The sequence below is a fragment of the Oryctolagus cuniculus genome, chromosome 1 (assembly GCF_051225735.1).
Source record: "Oryctolagus cuniculus isolate XC-2025 breed Fujian yellow rabbit chromosome 1, ASM5122573v1, whole genome shotgun sequence".
In the NCBI taxonomy this organism is placed as follows: domain Eukaryota; kingdom Metazoa; phylum Chordata; class Mammalia; order Lagomorpha; family Leporidae; genus Oryctolagus; species Oryctolagus cuniculus.
Window position 1 is genome coordinate 63503608 of NC_142867.1, and position 19529 is coordinate 63523136.

The 19529-nt window shown below is 56.7% G+C and overlaps 1 protein-coding gene across 16 annotated transcripts in view; it reads right to left on the reverse strand.

Moving 5' to 3' along the window:
* Positions 1-19529, reverse strand: part of NUMA1 (nuclear mitotic apparatus protein 1) — an 86750-nt gene that overhangs the window by 3776 nt on the left and 63445 nt on the right. For 12 of the 16 annotated variants that reach the window (XM_070074676.2, XM_070074681.2, XM_051822730.3 and 9 more), the window contains 17 exons: positions 16806-16885; positions 15793-15875; positions 15126-15206; positions 14356-14443; positions 12082-12205; positions 11466-11623; positions 11088-11205; positions 10891-11008; positions 10440-10580; positions 9518-9637; positions 6014-9394; positions 5538-5579; positions 4052-4120; positions 2119-2238; positions 1813-2031; positions 1538-1695; positions 143-389 (listed from right to left, as the gene is read on the reverse strand). In XM_070074676.2, the coding sequence (XP_069930777.2) occupies positions 143-389; positions 1538-1695; positions 1813-2031; positions 2119-2238; positions 4052-4120; positions 5538-5579; positions 6014-9394; positions 9518-9637; positions 10440-10580; positions 10891-11008; positions 11088-11205; positions 11466-11623; positions 12082-12205; positions 14356-14443; positions 15126-15206; positions 15793-15875; positions 16806-16885 (5347 nt within the window). The remainder of the gene's footprint in view (positions 1-142; positions 390-1537; positions 1696-1812; positions 2032-2118; positions 2239-4051; positions 4121-5537; positions 5580-6013; positions 9395-9517; positions 9638-10439; positions 10581-10890; positions 11009-11087; positions 11206-11465; positions 11624-12081; positions 12206-14355; positions 14444-15125; positions 15207-15792; positions 15876-16805; positions 16886-19529) is intronic. The other 4 variants (XM_089330120.1, XM_051822749.3, XM_089330125.1 and 1 more) reach the window with 3 other exon arrangements.

Sequence of the window (19529 nt, forward strand, 5' to 3'; positions counted from 1 at the left end):
TCCGCGTGGAGAAGACACGGGATGGAGTCGGGAGGCCCTAAGCAAATTGCTGCCCTTTGGAACATCTCAGCTCTCCCATCTGTGTCACGGCCTGAGGACGCCGTGAGTGTAACTCCTGCAGCCCCACTCCCGGCAGCCTGACCTTGGTCATGGTGATGTTGATGATTTGCGTGGTGCGCCGGCGAGCAGAGCGGGTCTTACGGCTCGAGTCCAGGAAGACATCCCCCAGGGAATCCAGGCTGCTCTCCAAGGGGGGCTGACCCCGGGCAGGGATAGGGGTGAAGTAGAGGCTCTCCAAGGATTCTACCTTGGGGGGCAGGCGCTGGGAGATGGGCGAGGCTGGCTCTCCAGGAACGCTGGTGCCATCTGGCTGGGTACGGGGCAGCTTGCTGTGGGAAGGCAATCTGCTGAGGTCTGGTTCCTGGGCCTGGAAGGCATTTATCCATCCCTCTGCTCCCAAGTGACCATCTCCCAGCCTTACAAGCAGATGGGGTCAAGCACAGCTCTGGTTTTTCAGCAGTACCTGGGCCCTCCTACTCAATCCACTCCCATAGCTTCTCCTAGCACCTTCACACTGGCAACTTACAGCTCTGTGCCTCAGCCAGCTGTCCCATCACCCCTGATGCCCTCTCCTGCACTTCCTGCTGCATGTCCTACTTCACTGGGTGCTAGCACCCTCCACCCTGGCCCCCAAGCCACAAACATGGGCCCAGTCCTACCTCGTCCCTCTCCTGCCAAGCCTAACTGCCATGCCTCCTAAGCAGCTCTAACTGCACCCCTCTCCGTGCTCCCCACCTTCGGGGGGCCCTCATCTCCTCTCACCTAGACTTAGGACGGCACTGGAAAGAGGCAGCAGACTGGTGACAAGCAACAACTTGGGCCAGGCTGCCCCGGTTCAGACCCTTGTTCTACCACTGTGGAACCTTGGGCAAGAGCCCGCCCCCTATCGCGGTTTCAGTCTTGCCATTCTAGGAGATGCAACAGAGAGCAGCTATCCCAGAAGGCTGCCGGGGGCAGTGATCAGTTCTAATTGTGCACAACAGCGTCTGGCACACAGTAAGTGAAATATAAGTGTTAGTGAAAACAGTAAATGTCTGTCATGCTGTAACCGCTCCATTAGCTTTCAGAATCATCTAAGATGCAAACGTAGCAGGAACTCCTCTCGTAGGTGCCTTGGTGCCTTCAGGATCAAGTCTCAACACCAGCCTCCCAGGGAAATCCAGCTGCCTGATGCAATCCTGGGGCGTCTCAGCTCTGTGCGTGCTGCTCCCTCCCGTCCACCCACTGCACATACCTCTGGGTTCTTCAGGACCAGCAGGTGCAACAGCCTTGAGCTTTTCCTGACTACTCACTCCTCTACTCCCACTGTGCCCTAAACAGACATCTGACATTACACCTGCTAAGCTTTAAGAATAAACTTCCAGAAGGCAAAGGGACCACACCCTCCTTCTCTTGGCAGCTCCAGGGCCCGGGATGCAGCCTGAGCAACAGTAGGCACGTGATGAACAAGACTTAGGGTAGAAGGGTGGCTCCTGACCTGGTGATACTCAAGGGGGTCCCCTCCTCGCAGCTCAGATCCAGGCTGTCAATACTCAGGTCCAGCTGGGGCTTAGCCTGGGGCTCACGGCTCTTTAAGGCATCAGTTGCCACCTGGAACCTTCCTAGGTCTCGAAGCTGCTGGTCTGCGTGAGCGACCTGGGAAGGAGACAGCCAGAAGGAGACTGAAGAAGAGCCCAAGGCAAGGGTGGCTTATGGGAGGAAAACAAAGACATAGTCAGATGGCAGAGGCATGCCTGTCCAGCAGAAACTGACCTGCGCCTCCAGGCTGCGCACCTGCGCGGTGAGGTGGCGGCAGGTCTGTTCAGCCTCCTTGGTCTTCAGCCCAGCCTGCTGCAGCTCACGGCCCAGCCGCTCCGCCTCAGCCCGCAGCTCCTTGTTCTCCTTCTGCAGCTGCTCTAGGCCTCGCAGCTGCTCCTGCAGCTCTTGGTTCTGCTGCTTCTTGGCATCATAATGGGTCTTGGCTTTTTCCATCTGTGTGGGTAGCGGGTGCATGGGTGGGGTTGGGCAGAGGCTGAGGGCAGGGGGATGGGGCAGAGAGGGTCATGCTGGGCTCCTTACCTGGAGCTTGTAGTGCTCAGCTGCCTGCTCCTTCTGGCTCAGCTGGGCCTGCAGCTCGGCCAGCTGGGCCTGGAGGCGCTGGGCCTCCTGCTGGCTCTCGCCTCCTTGGGCCTGGAAAGCCTAAGAAGAAAGGCAGCAAGGCTGTTCTCGCTGCCCCAGCCTCGTGGGCTCCACGGGCGTTCCAGGCTCCTGCACGTCCTCAGAATGCTGCAAATGATCCTCTCACCATCCCACAGACATGTCCAGTCTACCGTCTGTAGGGGCGTTCCCACAGACATGTCCAATCTACCGTCTGCAGGGGCGTTCCCACAGACATGTCCAGTCTACCATCTGTAGGGGCGTTCCCACAGACATGTCCAATCTACCGTCTGCAGGGGCATTCCCTAACCAGCTCACACCACTGCTGCCACGGACAGTTCTGACGTCACTGCCATCTGTGAGACCACATGTGGCGTCTCCCCTTCTCCATCTGCACAGCCTCCTCAAAGAGGAAGGGGAACTGGTCCTCAGGGAACAGCGGGTGTGGGGCATGGAGCCACGGAGGTACTTGGTGTGTGAACTCATTTCTCCTCAAACCTACTCTGAAAAGTAGCTTTAGCCTCATCCCAGAGAGGGAAACTGAATTCAGACTTATGCGGACCGACCAGGGTCACAGTGACTAAATGGCAGAGCAAATGGGCCCAGTGCCTATGGTGGCTGGCTGTGTCCCAGCAGCCTCCTGGATCCAGACCGAAACTCCAGAGCCGGGCATGATCCTCTGTCCAGCTTCAACGCTGGCAAGTGCTTAACCTGTTGTGGGTCCCGGAGGGGAGCATCCTGCCCTTGCCTCTCTTCCAGCACAGGGCAGGCCCCAGAAAGAGTGCAGTCAGGACAGGGATGGAGGGGATGGCAGTGAGTCCCAAAGCCCCTGGTACCCAGTTTCTTTGTCCTCAAATAAAGGCCCTGAAGCCTCAAACCACAGCAAATATTTAGTCACAGAAGGTGACAAGGTTGAAGTCATTAAGAATACCGTTACAGGGCTGGCGTTGTAACGCAGCGGGTGAGGCTGCCACCTGTGACGCTGGCATCCCATAGAGGTGCGAGTTGTGTCCTGGCTGTTTCACTTCTCATCCAGCTCCCTGCTAACAGCCTGGGGAAAGCAGAAGATGGCCCAAGTGCCTGGGGCCCTGCATCCACATGGGAGACCTGGTTGAGGCTCCTGGTTCCTGGCTTCAGCCTGGCTCAGCCCTGGCCTTTGTGGCCAATAGGGGAGTGAACCAGTGGATGGAAGACCTCTCTCTCTAATTCTGCCTTTGAAATAAATAAATCTTTAAAAAAAAAAAAAAAATGGCCTGGGCAAAGCAGCAGAAGATGGCTCAAGCGCTTGGGCCCCTGTCACCCATGTGGGAGACCTGGAAGAAGCTCCTGGCTCCTGGCTTTGGCTTGGCTCAGCCCTGGTCTTTTCAGCCATCTGGGAGGTAAACCAATAGATGGATCTCTCTGTACCTTTTTCAAATAAATCTTTTAAAAACATACAGATTGCCTGGTACTGCTCAGGGCTGACACTGTCACACCCTGAGCTCAGGCTACTGAGGCCAGCACTATCCAACAGAACCTTCTGCCCTGCTAAAATGTTTGCCACCTGTGCTGCCAGTTGGTAACCCTCGCCATGCGACACTACTGAGCAGGGGAAATGCAGCTGGTGTGAGTGAAGAGCTGATTTTCTGTTTACTCTGAATTCAAATCTAAAGAGCCATCCAAAAGCAGCGGCTGCTGCAGTGGGCAGTGAGGTCTAGTGGGATGGGACACAGGCAGAGGCTCCTGAGCCTACGCAGGCCGCCTCTGCCCCCACTCCCACCACAGCCCAAGGGCTTCCGAGGCACCTCCCCTCCCCCAGCCTCACTGTGAGGCAGCCAGAGGCCAGGCCCGTGCTGCCCGCCCCCAGCTGTCCCACCTTCAGTTTCTGCTGCTGCATCTTGTTGGTCTGGTCATAGTCAGCCAGCTTCTTACTCAATTCTTCCAGCTGGGGAGGAAAAAGAAGGGCAGACTCAGGAGGCCTTCCCCTGTATGTCTAGCCAAGCTACGGGAAGTCCCCGGACCACCACACCCAGTGTTCTTAGAAGAAGAAACTCAAGCGTTCTTTCTGGCCTCCAGTTAGGGCACAGCCTGATGCCCAGCTGGCTGGCAGGGCCTGAGTGAGGCAGCACACCACACCGATGTTGCCAGGCCCACCTGCCCAGCCCCTCACCCGCCCCTACCCTGCAGCCACCAGAGCTGGCAGCACTGGCTCCTCACCACCACCCAGTTCCTGCCACTGCTCCCCAGCCACCCTTCCCAAGCTGGGGGAGGAACGGGGGCCTGGCCTCTAACTAGCAGATGCACTCAGTGACTGCCCACCCCGCCTGCCACCCAGACACTGCCAAAGCAGAGGCCCACAGATGCTCAGACCTCGTCCCACACCCACAGGCTGTTAGGGCTGCTGCTAGCAGTGTGGCTGCTGTGTAACATCAGCATTAGGGGAGAGACCGCTGGAGACGAGAGCAGGGACAGCACACATCCTCCAAGCCCGCCCCACAGTCCCACAGAGAGAAGAGCAGAGCGAGGCGGGGCAAGAGGGAAGGCAACAGCCACAAGCAGCCCTGGCTCGTCCAGGCATTCCGGGAGTTCACACATGACCAGACAGCAAAGGGGAGAGGCAGGGGCTCCACCGCTAACTGTCTGCTGTCCAATCTGACTTCTCATCCTCGGGGGCTCCTTGGAGGTGAGAGAAGGGGGTCCCAGTCCTTAGCAGGCTCGAGGAGACTGGGGAGGAGGATGGTAGAGAAAGGTGTTCTCACAAACACCAGTGCAACAGCCTCAACGCCCTGGAGCAGAGAGAGAGCTGTGAGGAAGAGCAGTCCAACCCTGTGTCCCGCCTCGGGGCAGAGCCCACCTGCTCCTCTCCACGTCTCTCCACTATGCTTAGGGTGCAAGCTGCAGAGCGCTGGGCGGCCTCCTGGACCCGCACCCTCCCTAACCCTGTACATCTCTCTCCTTCATGGCTTCAATAAACCCGCACTCCGTGGGAAAGAAGAGTGCCATGAAAAACAGGGCCCTAGGTACCTGATATTCCTTAGTCGGATGTCCCTACCCAGAAACAGGACTTGGGAGGCTCTGGAATCCCAGGGACTGAGGTCGTCAGGTATGGGAAAGATGACACCTATGCTACCTCTTTCCTTGACAGGAAGCTGAGAGAAAAGTGCAGTAGGGTGGAGAGGCCGACCTGGGATGGGTGGGATGAGGCCCCGGGGGGGCCAGCACACTGCACTCCTGGGCAGACCCTGCCCCCTTCACAAACAGTTCACAACGGGAGCTGGCGGAGGCAAGCTGCAGCCGGGGTCATGCACCGAGACTGGTCACCGCTTAAGCAGCCAGCATTTAGCGAGAACCCCAGGCATTACCTGCTTAGTCTGCTCTCTCTGAAATACCTCTAGCTGCTCCACCTGTGCACGGGGGAGGAGCAATGGAGACAGAGTGAGATGGGGGCCAAAGAGGCACCAGGCTGACCTCACTGGGGCTCTGGTACTTTCCCCCAGGGAACTACACTTCAGGCTGTTTTAGAAAATGCCAGTTAGGCTTCTTCTAGGTCCCAGTGGCTCCTGGGACCTCCAGGGCAGCTGTTCCTCTGCAATGGGTTGGTGGTGCTCCCAACTATCCAGGCACAGAGCCCCCAGGTAAGGGAGACCACGGGTATTTTCTTTAGGACTACAGAGGCTTCACTCTTGAGCTCTACCAACCGCCTCTCCTTTTCAGCCTCCAGTGAAGGAGACAAGCAAGACCCTGCGGTGTGGGAGCCAGCAGCCCCAGAACACAGAGGAACAGTGTCCCTGCCCCCTCAGGTCCACAGCTCTGAGGATGGGGGAGCCGGGCACGGTACCTGGGCAGTGAGTTTCTGTCTCTCTTCCTGGAACCGCTGCCTCTCCTCCAGGACCTTGGCTTTGGCACCCTCATACTTCGCAGTCATCACCTCCAGCTCCCGAGCAGCGCTCTGGGCTTCCCGCTGCATCTCAGCCAGGCGGCTCTCAGCATCGGCACGCACAGAAGCCAAGTCTTGGACGTACTTCTCCCGGGCCTGGTCCAGCTCCACTTCCAGGAACTGCCGGCCAATGCTGACCCGCTCGCCCAGCCCCCGGTTCTCCTCTGCCAGCAGGCCGTGGGCCTTCTTCAGCATGCTCAGCTGCTCAGCATAGCTGGCCTTCTCCGCCCGCAGCTGCTGGGCTGCGCGCTCCTGCTCCGCCACCTTCTGCCGCAGGGGCCCCAGCTCCCCGAGCTCCCGCTGCAGCCGCATCAGCTCTGCCCGCAGCCCGCCGGCTGCCTGCTTGCTCTGCTCCAGCTCTTCCCGGTGCCGTTTCTCGGCGGCTGCCTGCTCGGCCTGCAGCTGCTGGCAGAGGTGCTTCGCGGGCAGCAGCTCGCTCACCAGGGCCTGGGTGCTGGTGTGCTCCAGCTGCAGGGCGGACAAGGCCTGCTCCTTCTGGAAAAACTTCTCCTGCCAGGCCTTCAGTTCCTGGCCCAGCTCCTCGGCTCGCTCCGCCTGCGAGGCCAGCTCCTGCCGCAGGTTCTCTGAAGCCACGCGCTGCTTCTCCGCCTCCTCCCGAAGGCTCTGCACCTCCTCCCGGAGGGCGGAGCTGCGCTCGGCGGCTCTGGCACTGCTGCTGGCTGTCTCAGCCTGGAGGAGGCGCAGCCGCTCTTCCAGCTTCTGGCTCTTCTCGGACTCGGCTATCACCAGCCGCTTCAGCTCCTTGCTCTCTCCCTCTTTCTCCAGGACCTGGCGGTTCAGGATGGATACCTCCTCCTCCAAGCTGCTGATAAAGCTGTTTTTTCTCTCGGCCTCCTGCTGGCTGCGGGCCACCTGGGCCTTCCACTCATCCTCGGCCTTGTTATGGTCTTGGGCTTTGGCACGGAGGGTGGCCAGCTCCCTCTGGGCCGAGGCTAAGGAGCCCTGACTACGTCCCAGCTCCTGGGTCTTCTCCTCTAACAGGCCCTGCAGCGTCTCCAGAGCCCGATCTCGCTCAGCCCGGGAGGCCCGCTCGGACTCGAGGCTGTGTGCCAGGCCGTCCACCTGCTCCTGCTGCAGCTGGCGCTGCTGCTCCAGTTTACGCACCTCTGCCTGCAGCGCCTCCAGCTCGGGGCCTGCTGCTTCCGTCTTTCCGGCAGCCTGAGGCGCAGCACCTGAGCTGGAAGCACCCTCTCCACTGGCCGGCCCCAAGGACTGCTCCTTCTCCCTCTTGGCCAGCTGCTCCTTCAGTTGCTCAACAGTTTGCTGAAGCTGCCCCAGCTCCGCTCTCTGGGCTGCCTCCTGCCCACGCAGCTTGGCCAGCTCCTTGTCCTTGTCGTCCTTCTCGGCCACGGCACGGGCCAACGTCTCCTGCAGGGCAGCAAGCTTCACGTGCTGCTCATTGAGGGCGTTCTGCAGCCGCATCTCCAGTTCCGCCTTGGCTGCCTTTTCCAGCGCCAAGTCGGCTTGGGCCTGGCCCCGCTCCTGGGTCAGCCGTGCCACCTCCCTCTCCTGCTGCCCGCGCTCCTCCTGCTGCTGGCCCTGGCTCTCCATCAGTGCGGCACGCAGCCTTTCCAGCTCGCTGCCCATCTGCTCTGCCTCACGCTCCATGGCCTGCAGCGCTGCCTGTGTGCTGCAGAACGGCCGGCCCTGCTGCTCCTCCAGCCACTCGGGCTCTCTGTCTCCTGCCCCCGGGGACTCCTTGAGCAGCTCTCGAGAGGCGGTCTCCTGCTGCTCACCGGCCTTGCGCACCAGAGTCTCCAGGCGCGCCACCTCCTTGCTGGTGGAAGCCATCTTCTCCTGCAGAGCGGAGAGGTCGTCTGCAAGCTTCTGGGCCCTGCCCTCCTTCTCCTGGACCTGCTGGTGGGCTCTGGCCAGGCTGGCATGCAGCTGGGCAAGCTCACTCTGCTGCCGGCTCATCTGCAGCTCGCTCTGGGCTTCCATCCCAGCCACCTTCTCCTTCGCCTCCCGCAGCTCCTGGCGGGCCTTCTCACACTCCTCCTTCAGGGTCACCAGCTGCTCCTGCAACATGGCGCCGTGCTGCGCCTCCTCGCGCTGGCTCTCCTCATAGCGCACCCGCCAGGCGGCTGCCTCCTTGCCGAGCTGCTCACACTCACTCTCAGCCCTGCGCTGGGAGGCTTTGGCCTCCGCCAGCTCCTGCCGCAGAGCCTCACTCTCAGCCTGATGGGCCTCCCCCAGCTGCTGTAATCGGGCCTCCAGCCCCCTGCGCCCAGCCTGCTCTTCCTCCAGGTCCTTGCGCTCCTGCTGCTGCTGCTCCACCAGGCGCCGAGTCTCTGCCTTCAGCTCAGAGACACAGCGCTGCTGCTCCCCCAGGGCCTCGGCGGCCCTGCGCTTCTCTTCTTCAAGGCTGCCTTGGGTGACTTTCAGGGCCTCCTCCAGGGCCCGCAGCTGCTCCTGGAGCTGGCCCTTCTCCTGGGCCACCCTTTCGTGCTCAGTGGCTCTTTGCTGCTCAGATCTCAGTTGGGCCCCGAGCTCTGCCACCTGGGCCTGGGCCTCGTGCTGCTCCCGGTGAGCCGCCTCGACACAAGCCTGGAGTTCCTCTACCTTTTGGCTCAGCCCTGCCTTCTCTTGCTGAGCCTGTGTCACCGAGGCCAGGGCACCATCCCGGGCTTCAGTAGCAGCTTGCAGTTGCTGTTGCAGCGTCTCGAGCGCGGCAGCCTTCTCCTGTCCCAGTGCCTCCAGCTGCTGGAGAACCGAATCCCGCTCCCTTAGGTGGGCCTCTCGCTCCTCGGCAGCTCTGGCCAGCTGCTGGGCATGATCTCGCCGGGCTGCCTCCTGCTCCTTAGCGGCCTCCTCCAACTGCTGCTCCTTCTGTTTCAGGCTGCTGCTCAGCTGCTCCACCTGCTGGCGGAGGCCTTGGGCAGTCTGCTCTTGCTGTGTGAGGCGGGCCTGCTCCGTCTGGGCCTGCTGCTTTAGGCTGGCCAGCTCTTGATCCTGCTGCTGGAGGGTGGCCTGGAGTGTGGTGCGCTCTGAGGTCAGAGAAGCCACCTGGGCGCTCAGCCGGGCCCCCTCAACCTGGGAGGCCTGCTCCAGCTCCTCCTTGGCCTGGCTGAGGTTGGAGACGGAGCCCTGCAGGTCGGCAATCAGACTGGCCAACTGCTGCTTTTCTTCTTCAAAGCGGCCCCGCTCAGCAAGCAGCTGTGCTTCTTGCTGGCCCTGCTCAGCCTCCAACTTCTCCACCCTGGCCTGGAGCTGGGTGTTGCGTGCAGCAAGAGAGGCGGCCTCTTGCTTCAGAGTTTCTACCTGGTAGGATGAAGAGACAGTGGAGGGTCAGCATGACTCCCGAGTCACCATGCCCCTCCGGAAGCTGGGGGTGCTGGGGCCCAGCTACGCACGCGGGTCTACTGGCTGCTCTTGGGTTCCTACCTGCAAGACGTCACCCAGCACCTCACCCTTCTGGGGTGGGTTCTCCCTCAGCTGGGCCAGATGCTCTTCCAGCTGTGAAAGCTTTCCCTGAAGGATTTCATTCTTCTCTTCAAGGCATTTCTGGGAGTAAATAAGAGACCAGTGTGAAGAGGCAGAGTAGGCACCAGATTCCCTTATAGCCCCTCCTGAACTCCACACCTCCTGACCAAGACCTCCTTCCCTGGTCTAGAAGAAAACCATAAACCGTGAGCCTGGAACTGCGAGGGACCTGCCTTTCCAGCCCTAATTCTAGAGTGGAAGTCAGTCTTCCTGTGACTGCTTACCTCTCCTCCAGGCTGCTAAGTCTTGAATCCCAGGTTATCTAAACCACCAGAGCTTAGAACATGCACCAGGCAGCAGCAGCAGTGGCAGCCCCAGCCCGACACTGCTTCCCCACCTGAACCCAGCCAGGCTCTGTGCTGGGCACACCTCTGAGCCAGCTTTCCCATCCTCACGGCTGGGGGTGACTGCAGAGCTCAGTGCCCTGCCTGAGGCTACACAGTCAATCACTGGCAGAGCTGGCTTCTCGGGAAGAGCAGTAAGAACAGCAAATAATGCAGGGAGCACTCACTTGACACCACACGACGCAGGACGTGCTGCATATACATGATTTGCCAATGGTAATAAGGCAGCTGCTCATTAGTCCCATTTTAGGAAAGGATGCTTGGAGATACATTAATCTGCCCAAGACCCACATAGGGTCAACAGCAGCAACAGGATGCACGGGGCAGCGACATAAGCCCGCCTCTCTCCATTTTAACACACTACCAAACCCTGAAGAGAAGACAGCAGAGACCCCTGCACGGCAGAGCCGAGCACCAAACAGACATCAGGCCTGCACGTGGGGCGCAGACTGTGGCCCTGCTGCCCCGCAGAGGGTTACCTTGTCCTGCAGGGCTGTGCCGAGCTCCTTCTCCAGGTGGGCCTGCTTCTCCAGCCAGTCCTGAGTGGCCTTGCTGTGCTCCTCTGTCAGTTCGTTGAGGGCACCCTGTAACTGCTGCAGGTGACTGGCGAACTCCCGCAGCTGAGACAGACATGTGGAAATCCCCATCACCCAGGGCCGAAGCTGGCACCACTGCGGCCTGCTTCCTGCACGGAGGGCATGATGCCCCCGGTTATCCTTCCAAGCCGCTCAACCCAACTACTACTAATCAGACTCCGATTCAGGACCACCTGTCAACATGCGGGGCTGCAATCCAGGAGATGGGCCGAACAGGCAGGTCTCTGGGGAGACTAAAGCCTCAGACAGTCCTCAGGCCAGGGTGGTCTTCACAGCCCTCACTTGGGAGCCTCTAGCCCTGAATCCTCCTTGCACAATCCAGACCCCCGATCACCTTGAAGGAAAGGTCCCCGTTCTCCTCAGAAAGCTGGTTAATCTTGCGATCCATCTGGCCCTTCTCTGTCCGCAGGTCCTGGCACTGCTTCAGCGTCTCATGCAGCCGCACGGTGAGGCTGCGAGGGAGAGGGGCAGTGAGAAGCGCGTGCGGCCTTTACTGGGGGCAGGCAAGGATAAGAGGAAGGGCCAGCACACCTCTCATTCTTGCCTCGCAGCTCCTCGAGCTCCCTGGGCTCCGGCGGGCTGGCCGCCTGCTTCTCGCTGAGCAGAGTCAGGCGGTCGATGCGCTGCTGCATCACGGCTATCTGAGCATCTGGCTCGGGGGGGCAGGGAGGGGGAGAGAGTCAGCCCAGAACCACCGGGAGGGCGGGGTGGGGGGAGTCTACGGCATCCAATTGAAGGGAACGGGGGATGGGGCAAGAAAGAGGCCAGCCTCCCGGTCAGCCTGGCCTTAAGCCTGGGAGGTGCTCTGAGCATCAGGGCCCTCCGAGGGGACGAGACGGGAGGTGAAGCTGTATCCAGTGCTCCCAAACGCCATGTGGCCACCCGTCTGCCCGTGTGCCAGGCACCCACCCTTCTCGGTGAGGAGCTTGCGGTTCTCCGCCAGCTCCAGCTCCAGCTCATCCCTGTTACTCCTCTCATCTGCGAGCTGCTTCTTCAGCCGTCTCATCTGGAACTGCGGGGTGTGCAGGATGTCGCCCATGGGGGAGGCTGGGGAACCTGAGAGGAAGCTGAGGAAGCAGACGGCCCAGAGCCATGGTAAGAGCCTCACTTGTGAAGCCAGCAACGGGCAGGGACGGGGCAGGGGTCTCGGTGTGAGCACCAGCTGGGAGGACTGAGCACCTGGGCTCTATCTACAGGGCCGCTTCATGCTTCGTGACATGACCTGAAGAAAACTTTTCTTCCCCTCCCCCGTGCCTGGATTTCCTTGTTGCAAAAGCAAACAAAAAAAGGTGATGCTTCCCCCTTGCCTCTGCAGAGCCATGGAGAGAAGGGATTTGACAGTAATACCGAGTGAAGAAGGGCATTCCATAAACAGGAATCTGCCAGAACAGACCCCAACCAATTCCCCAACTACGCCCTGAGCCCCAGATCAGCAGGGCACTCCAAGTACCCCCTGCTGTGGTCAAGGATTTGAGGACAGGCGCATACTATGGCCCCGTCCCAGGAGAAGAGGCCCAGGACATACTTGTTCCCACTGGAAGAGGAGGCAACCTTCTGTAGCTCTAGGAAGCGAACCTCCCTCTTGGCCTGGTGGCTGGGCGGGGAGAGCTCTTCAGACAATGTGACGGAACAGGCGGAAGGGACAGGAGCTGGGGAAAAGTAGACAAATCCAGAAAGGTTAGGAAGAAGGTGAACAGATCCACATCTTAGTGAAGTCTGAAGACTTGCTGAGTGAAAGGGACTCCATACACTCAATGTCAACTACCAGCGGAGGCACCCAGCCCCAGAGCAGGACCAGTGCTCTTGCCTCTCCTTTAGTCTAGCCCTGCAGGGACAACCTGGGGCCCCTCAGCGGGGCCTCCTCACAGCCCAGTGCCTCTCACCTCAGAGCCTCTGGGCTCCTTCAGAACTCATCCGTCCTGAAACCGCACACCGCCAGCAGGCCTTCCTCAAAACCTTCCCTTCCCTTGGCTCCAAGACCACAACCACAGGACTCGCCTACCTCTCATCAGCCACTCTCAGCCCCTCTCACCTGCTCCTCCCCTTCCAGAAGTCCCCCAGAGGTCTAATGGCACCTCCCTGCTCTGCCCGCAGTGCCTGCGTCTTTGATGGCCACCCACACGCGGACTGCCAGCCCTCCTATGCATTCTAGACTCATTCCCAGCATCTCCGCCTGACCTCTCAGGAGGAACATGAAATCCAGCCACTAAAAGCACCTGCCCGTGGATGCTGTCCTCACAAGCTGCTCGCCAGAGCCCTGCAGAACTCTCGCATCCTACTCATCTACCCAGCGCTCAGACCCGGATCCTCACCAGCCTGACTGGTTTCTGAACCTGCTTTCTCACCTACAGTGCAAGCTTTGTAATAGGAAAATACTTTTCAAAACAAAACAAAAGACCGCATTCTCAGCTTCTGAGTCTAGACTAGTGATAATTTAAAGAGTGAAAAAGGGGTGGAGTTGTGGCATAGCAGGAAAGCTGCTGCCTGTGACGCCAGCACGCTGTTAGGACAATGGTTGGTTTGTGTTCTAGCTACTCCACTTTTTTTTTTTTTTTTTTTTTTACCTGAAAGGTAGAGTTACAGAGAGGCAGAGGCAGAGAGAGCGAGCAAGAGAGAGAGCAAGAGAGAGAGAGAGATCTTCCATCTGCTGGTTCTCTCCCCAGATGGCTGCAACAGTCTGAGCTGCGCCAATCCAAAGTCAGGAACCCAGCTTTTTCTGGGTCTCCCACGTGGTACAGAGGCCCAAGGAGTTGGCCATCCTCCACTGTTTTCCCAGGCCATAGCAGAGAGCTGAATTGAAAGTGGACAAATGGGACTCGAACCAGTGCCCATATGGATGCTGGCACTGCAGACTGGGGCTTTAACCTACTGTGCCACAGCACCAGCCCGGTACTCCACTTGTGATTCAGCTCCCTGCTAATAGTCTGGGAAAGGAAGCAGAAGATGACCCAAGAGTTTAGGGCCCTGCCACGCATGTAGGAGACCTGGATGAAGCTCCTGGCCCCTGGCTTTAGCCTACTTTGGCGCTGTCCATTGCGGCCATCTAGGGAGGGAACCAGCAGAAGGAAGATGTTTCTCTCCTTGTCTCTCCCTGTCTATAAATAAATAAGTAATCTTTAAAAAAATAAAATAAAATAAATAATAAGTGAAAATAAAAACCAGGGCCAGTGTTGTGGTGCAGTGGTTTAAGATGCTGCCTCTGACACAGGCATCCCATATCAGAGCACCCATTAAAGTCTCTACTGCTCCACTTCTAATCCAGCGCCCTGCTAATGCACCTGGGAAAAGCAGCAGAAAACGGCCCAAGTACTTGGGCCCCTGCCACCTGTGTGGGATACCCAGAAGTAATTCCAGGCTGCTGGCTTTGGCCTGGCGCAGCCCTGGCTACCACAAGTATTTGGGGAGTGAACCAAAGGATAGAAGATACCTTTCTTTCTCTCTCTGTCTCTCTCCTTCTCTCTGGCATTCTGCCTTTCAAATAAATCTTTAAAAACAAATACAGTAGCAAAAGGCACGTGTGGGGTATGTGTTGTGTGTGACCAAGGGCCACCTAAGGGCAGACACCACAGCGAATAATCAACTCTCAGCTTCCCTGGGGCTGGCAGCAAGGGGAAGCCCCACAGGGACTGGGAAGGTGGCAGCGTGGCCTAGACCAACCCCTTCTACCACCCACACTTCCCAGGCCCCAACTCTGTGCCCTGAGTGGAGGACAGAAACAACCTGCACCACACTTCTCAACTCAGGAGCACAGCAGTCCCCAGCCCAGAGATGAGATGCTCAGGAGTGTGTCCCCACTCACCTTTCTGCAGGAAGTTCTCTAGGTCCTCATCAAGGTTTAGCCCATCCTCATGGTCCAGCATAAATTTAAGAATGACAGCTAATTCAGCCTGGGCCACAGAGAGAGGAAAGGAGCATCACTTCAGTGGTAGAGAGGCCTCTGAAGAGATGGCCGCCTGGAGCCCCAGCCTGCCAGGGCCAATCCCAGGTTCTCTGGAGTCCCAGGAGCCTCCTGGATCCCACTCTTCCCAGCAAAGCCCAAAGCCCCCAGCCCAGCCAACACTGGATGAGAGACATGTTCACCCCACCTCCCCTCCCATCCTCCCTTAGAGATGCATCAGCATGCCAAACTCTGACCACAAGAGCAGTGAACAGGCAAGGAAGACAATCCAGTCAGAAATCTCTCATAGACAACTAGGCTGGCCTCTTCCAGAAGACCCCACCAGAGAGGAGGAGGCAATAAATGGAGTAGCAGTTTTGTTTAGAGACCATATAGGCACACATACAGCAATACATATATAAAGAGAAGAGTGATTTCTACTAGTGTACACAGCGCACTTAAATGTAAGTATCCCCAGTGAAGGACTTGGAAGCACACACCCTGTGAACAGGTTGCAGCTATCTCTGCAAATAGGATTATTATTCCTTCTTTCTGCTTTTCAGACTTTTCCCCCCCAGACTTTCTATAATGAATAGCATGACCACTATCACCATCTCTTTAAGAAGAACAGCACATGCTCTGTGTGGAGCAGAGGCTGGGCCCGACGGGTGGACAGACGCATAAGAGCTCACCTGAATTTTATATTCGAGCTGTTCCCAGTCCCTGAGACTTCTGGAGCTCATGGTGGAGTGATATAAGAGCAGCATGGTCATCTAGAAGCCAAAGAGGAGGCAGTTGCTGAGTGAGGCTCTCTCAGTTTTTAGTACTCCCCCTCTGGCTGTCCCAGAGACACCGAGCCATTCTGGAGACTCTTCTAAAGCTCCTAGAAGCCTGCAGCCTCTGGCCACCATCCTTATCAGCTGCAGAAACACTGTTGCTTCACAGTGAGGACTCAACACACACTGTCAAGAAGCCAGGCGCCAGGATTCCCACACAGTTAAACTTCTGGGCTCATGGAAGCCTAGGTACAAAACTTAAGGCACCCTCCATGGGCCTGCACCCAGCAGGTGCAGAGGGAATGAAGCAGACTGAACCGAAACATTTGACAACAGCAAGCGAGACCTGATTCCTGCCAGGTCTCCATTGAGGCCCACAGTGATGATCTAGGAAACCTGTCAGAGGATGATGGGCCCCTAGAATCCTTGGGCCAAATGAACCTCTGCTTCTGACAGGTGCTACCTGGTCTGACGTCCGACCTCCAAGAGCCCCAGGAATAAAGCACCTTCCCTAGGGTTAAGAGATAGCCTTGCAGCTCCTCAGGTACCAGCCGCCTTCCCCAGTTTGGCAGCCCTCTTGTACCTTGGCTAGTTCCAGCTCTGATCCCTCCATTATCTTCTGCACAGACACCAGACATTCCACAGAAGAAGGGTGTTTTCGGTTTTCTGCAATGACAACAATAAAGAAATTGGGGTGAACTTCCTGGAAATTGTACCTGAGAGCCTTAGAACACCTGATTCTGAGAAGCAACATCCCACGCTATGAGGTGTACAGCTCCCTGTTCTCCCTCCTGTCCTGCCTCACACTTTTCCATCTGAAGTCGATTCTAGTCCGGATCAGTTCCAGGCTACAGGGCTACAGGGGTGGTGCTCATAGCAGCTTGGGTCATGACTCTGCACTTACCCACCCACTCACCAACTCCCACTTATCACACAGAGAAGGAACCCAGAGATTCCAGACCACTCTTGCCACTACGTCTGCAGACGGCTGGAGAAACTTGACTCTTGTGCCCGAGGGGGACTGGGCTCAGTCACTAACAGCTTACTCCATCCAGATCTGTTCTCACCATTCCTGTGACCCTCCTGAGGTGGAGATGGCAGACAGCTTCCACGTCAAAGGTGAGATTCTGTGGTCCAAGGCCGGACAAGGGGAGGGGAGCTAAGGAACTGTGTTCTTATTTAAGCTATCAACCTGAAGTGCAGATAGGAAGCCTATGTCCAGAAAGGTCACAGGGCAGAGAGAAGAGCCAGGATCTCAATTTAAATCTGACCCTGTCCTCACACCTATCTCCTAGACAGCTGATTCAGAGTTCTCTGGGGGAAAATGGGTTTTTCTTGCAAGGGATAGAGTGTAACATGGCTCCTTCTCTTTCCTGTTTCCCTGAAGTGGGGTAATAGGAACTCAAGGTAGTTTGAGTCTCAGAAAGCGACCCCCGTGGCTCTCTGAGATGGGCTTTGGGACTGAAGGATGGAAGCATCACAAGACCCCGGGAAGCTGAGTCAGCTCTATTTGTCTCTGGACTAACGAGTAGGGAGCCTTGAGACTTTTCTCCTCCAGATGCACACAAACTGGACAGATAACTGAGAGGTGCTTACTCTGCAGGAAACTGCACACAAAGGCCAATCTCTCTGGCACCGGCTGCTGCAGGATCTGCTGCCCCTCGTCAGTGCTGTGGCTAGAAAAAGAGCAAGGATTAGAACCAGAGTACTTAGCAAGTTTTGCTACTCCTCACACATTACTTCCCCTCCCTGTAGAGCCTCGTCCTCGCGGGGTCTAGGAGAGAAGCCGAGGAGAACCTAAAGGCAGCAAGAAGACACCAGCACACCATTTACGCAGACAGAGACTGTGGGTGAGAAGTGGGGGCATGAGGATTGGGGTCCTGAATGAGATGGCACTGTGCCATCCTCTCTGCAAATATAAAAATGCTCTGTGAGAAAGGGGGCTAAGTGCTGGAGGCAGCACAGACCAATGGGAAGTTAGATTAATTTGTAATAGCTCAACTCTAAAAAGTCAGGAAGCCTAGAAAACACGGTTAGAGTGAGAGTAAAAGAAGCCCATGGGAAGGGACAAACAGGCCCCAGACCTGAAAGAACAGGAGGAAACAAGACTCTGAAGTGACAGGGCAAAGTCCCTACACCTGGCTGAACGCTAAGTGAATACCTCCCAGAGACGGTGCCAAGGGCTCTCAGCCATTCTTGATTAGTGGCTCTTGCATGCACTTACTTGTTTAAGTGGAAGGACAAGCAAAGTGAGAAGACAGCAGTGAGGGGTGAGAGGCAGCAGGGGGAGCTCTCATCCAGCAGGGACCTGACCCTGGCCGCTCCAACTTCAAATTCACTTTCAGAGGTAAATACCACACCACTGCATGTTGAAGAATAGGTGAAGTTACACTTTCAAGCTCAAGCTGACTTCTGTATCTAGGCTACAGCTGGAGTGATGATGAAAGCATCCAAGGGCTCCTCAGAACCAGAACCCTCAGATTCCAGCCAACCTCTGGAGGGGAGCACACGCAGGCCCTAGAATCTTCCAGTGCCAGAGACATCTTGCAAAACACAAGCAGCATCCAAGCCAAGACAATGAGTGTACCTCCCCTCATCTCCCAAGTGACTACACAGGCTTCTTAGTGAATTCCCAACGAGAGACATTCCGGGTAGCTGGTGACTCCTTACTTCAATGTAGAGTAGTATTTACCTAAGTGTATTTCATTAATTAAAAATACCGAGTATTCTCATGTTAACTGAAAAATGCCAGATTAAACCAAACTGAACACTTTCAGGGGCCGGTGCTATGGTGTAGTGGGTAAAGCTACTGCCTGCAGTGCTGGCATCCCATACGGGCACCAATTCAAGTCCCGGCTGTTCCACTTCCTATCTAGCTAGCTGCTATGGCCTGGGAAAGCAGTGGAAGGTGTCCCAATTCCTTGGGCCCCTGCACCTGCATGGGAGACCTGGAAGAAGCTCCTGGCTCCTGCCTTCAGATGGGCACAGCTCCAGCCGTTACAGCCAGTTGGAGAGTGAACCAGCAGATGGAAGACCTCTCTCTCTCTCTCTCTCTCTCTCTCTTTGCCTCTCCTATCTGTGTGTAACTCTGACTTTCAAATAAACAAATAAATCTTAAAACAAAAACAAAAACGAACACTTTCTAAAGAAGAGACTATGGGGTGGGTGTTTGTCTCAGCAGCTAAGACTCCACTTGGGATGCCTGTATCCCATATCTGAGTGCCTGGGTTTGAATCCCAACTCTGTTCCCAGTTCAAGCTGATGTATACCCCAGGAGGAAGTAAAGTGATGGTTCAAAGCTGGGTCCCTTCTGCTCATGTGGGAGACCCCGCCTGAGTCTCCAGCACCTTGGCTTCAGCCTGGCCTGGCCTTGACTGTTTCAGGCATTGAACCAGCATTTGGGAGCTCTCGGTCTCTCTCTGCCTTTAAAAAAAAAAAAAAAGAAAAGAAAAAGAAAAAAGAAAAGAAAAAGTAAACAGAGAGACTATAATATACATGATTTCCTAGACCTATCTGACTACAAAACCTCTTTCCCCCACTAACCCCTAATGTAAGTAAAGATGTGTAGAACATATGTTGGAAAATAACCAGACCTGGAGAAATGCAACCCCCCTTGGAGACGGGGTTCAAGTCTCATCCAGCAGGAAGCTGTCCAGAACCACTGCTGGTCACGCCTGCAGCGTCCTTCCCAGGCACTGCTCCAGCGCTCAGGAATAAGGCTGCATCATTCCCAGTGCCCACTCTGTGCTACCCGAAAGCCTGCAGTACAGCAGGCAAGGGTGCTTTCCATATGGCCTCACGGCTGAGGGACGGTTTTTACTGGGAAGAACAGAGGTCAGTATCAGTAAGACAAATGCCAAAGCTTTAGATTTTCTAGAAAATGCCTCCACTAACCTTTGCTACTCAAGCCTCACAGCTACCAAAGAGAAGGGACAGCCTTTTTGCTATTAACACACAGAAGAGTAGAGATGGAAACTTGTCAGAGCAATTGATGCCAACAAAATTTCCCACAGAGAAGGCCAAGTATCCACAGGACTGGGACTGTTCAACTGTCAGAGCTTCTATCTGCTCACCAATGCCACCATCCTCCACTGTCTGCTGGCTTCGGATCTGGGTGAGCTCCAGCAGCAGTATCAGGACTGCAACAGCCAGGACACCTTCACCAACAATGTCTGCCTCCCAAGGAAGTCGGTCTACATTGTCCTAGGCCTGAGTCAGGGGTTCGGCTTAACCTGGGATATCAGTGAACCCCCTACCTCCAACTCTCTCTCCCTCCCTCTCTCTTGCTCTCCCCCCAGTCTAAGGCTCAGGTAGCACCCT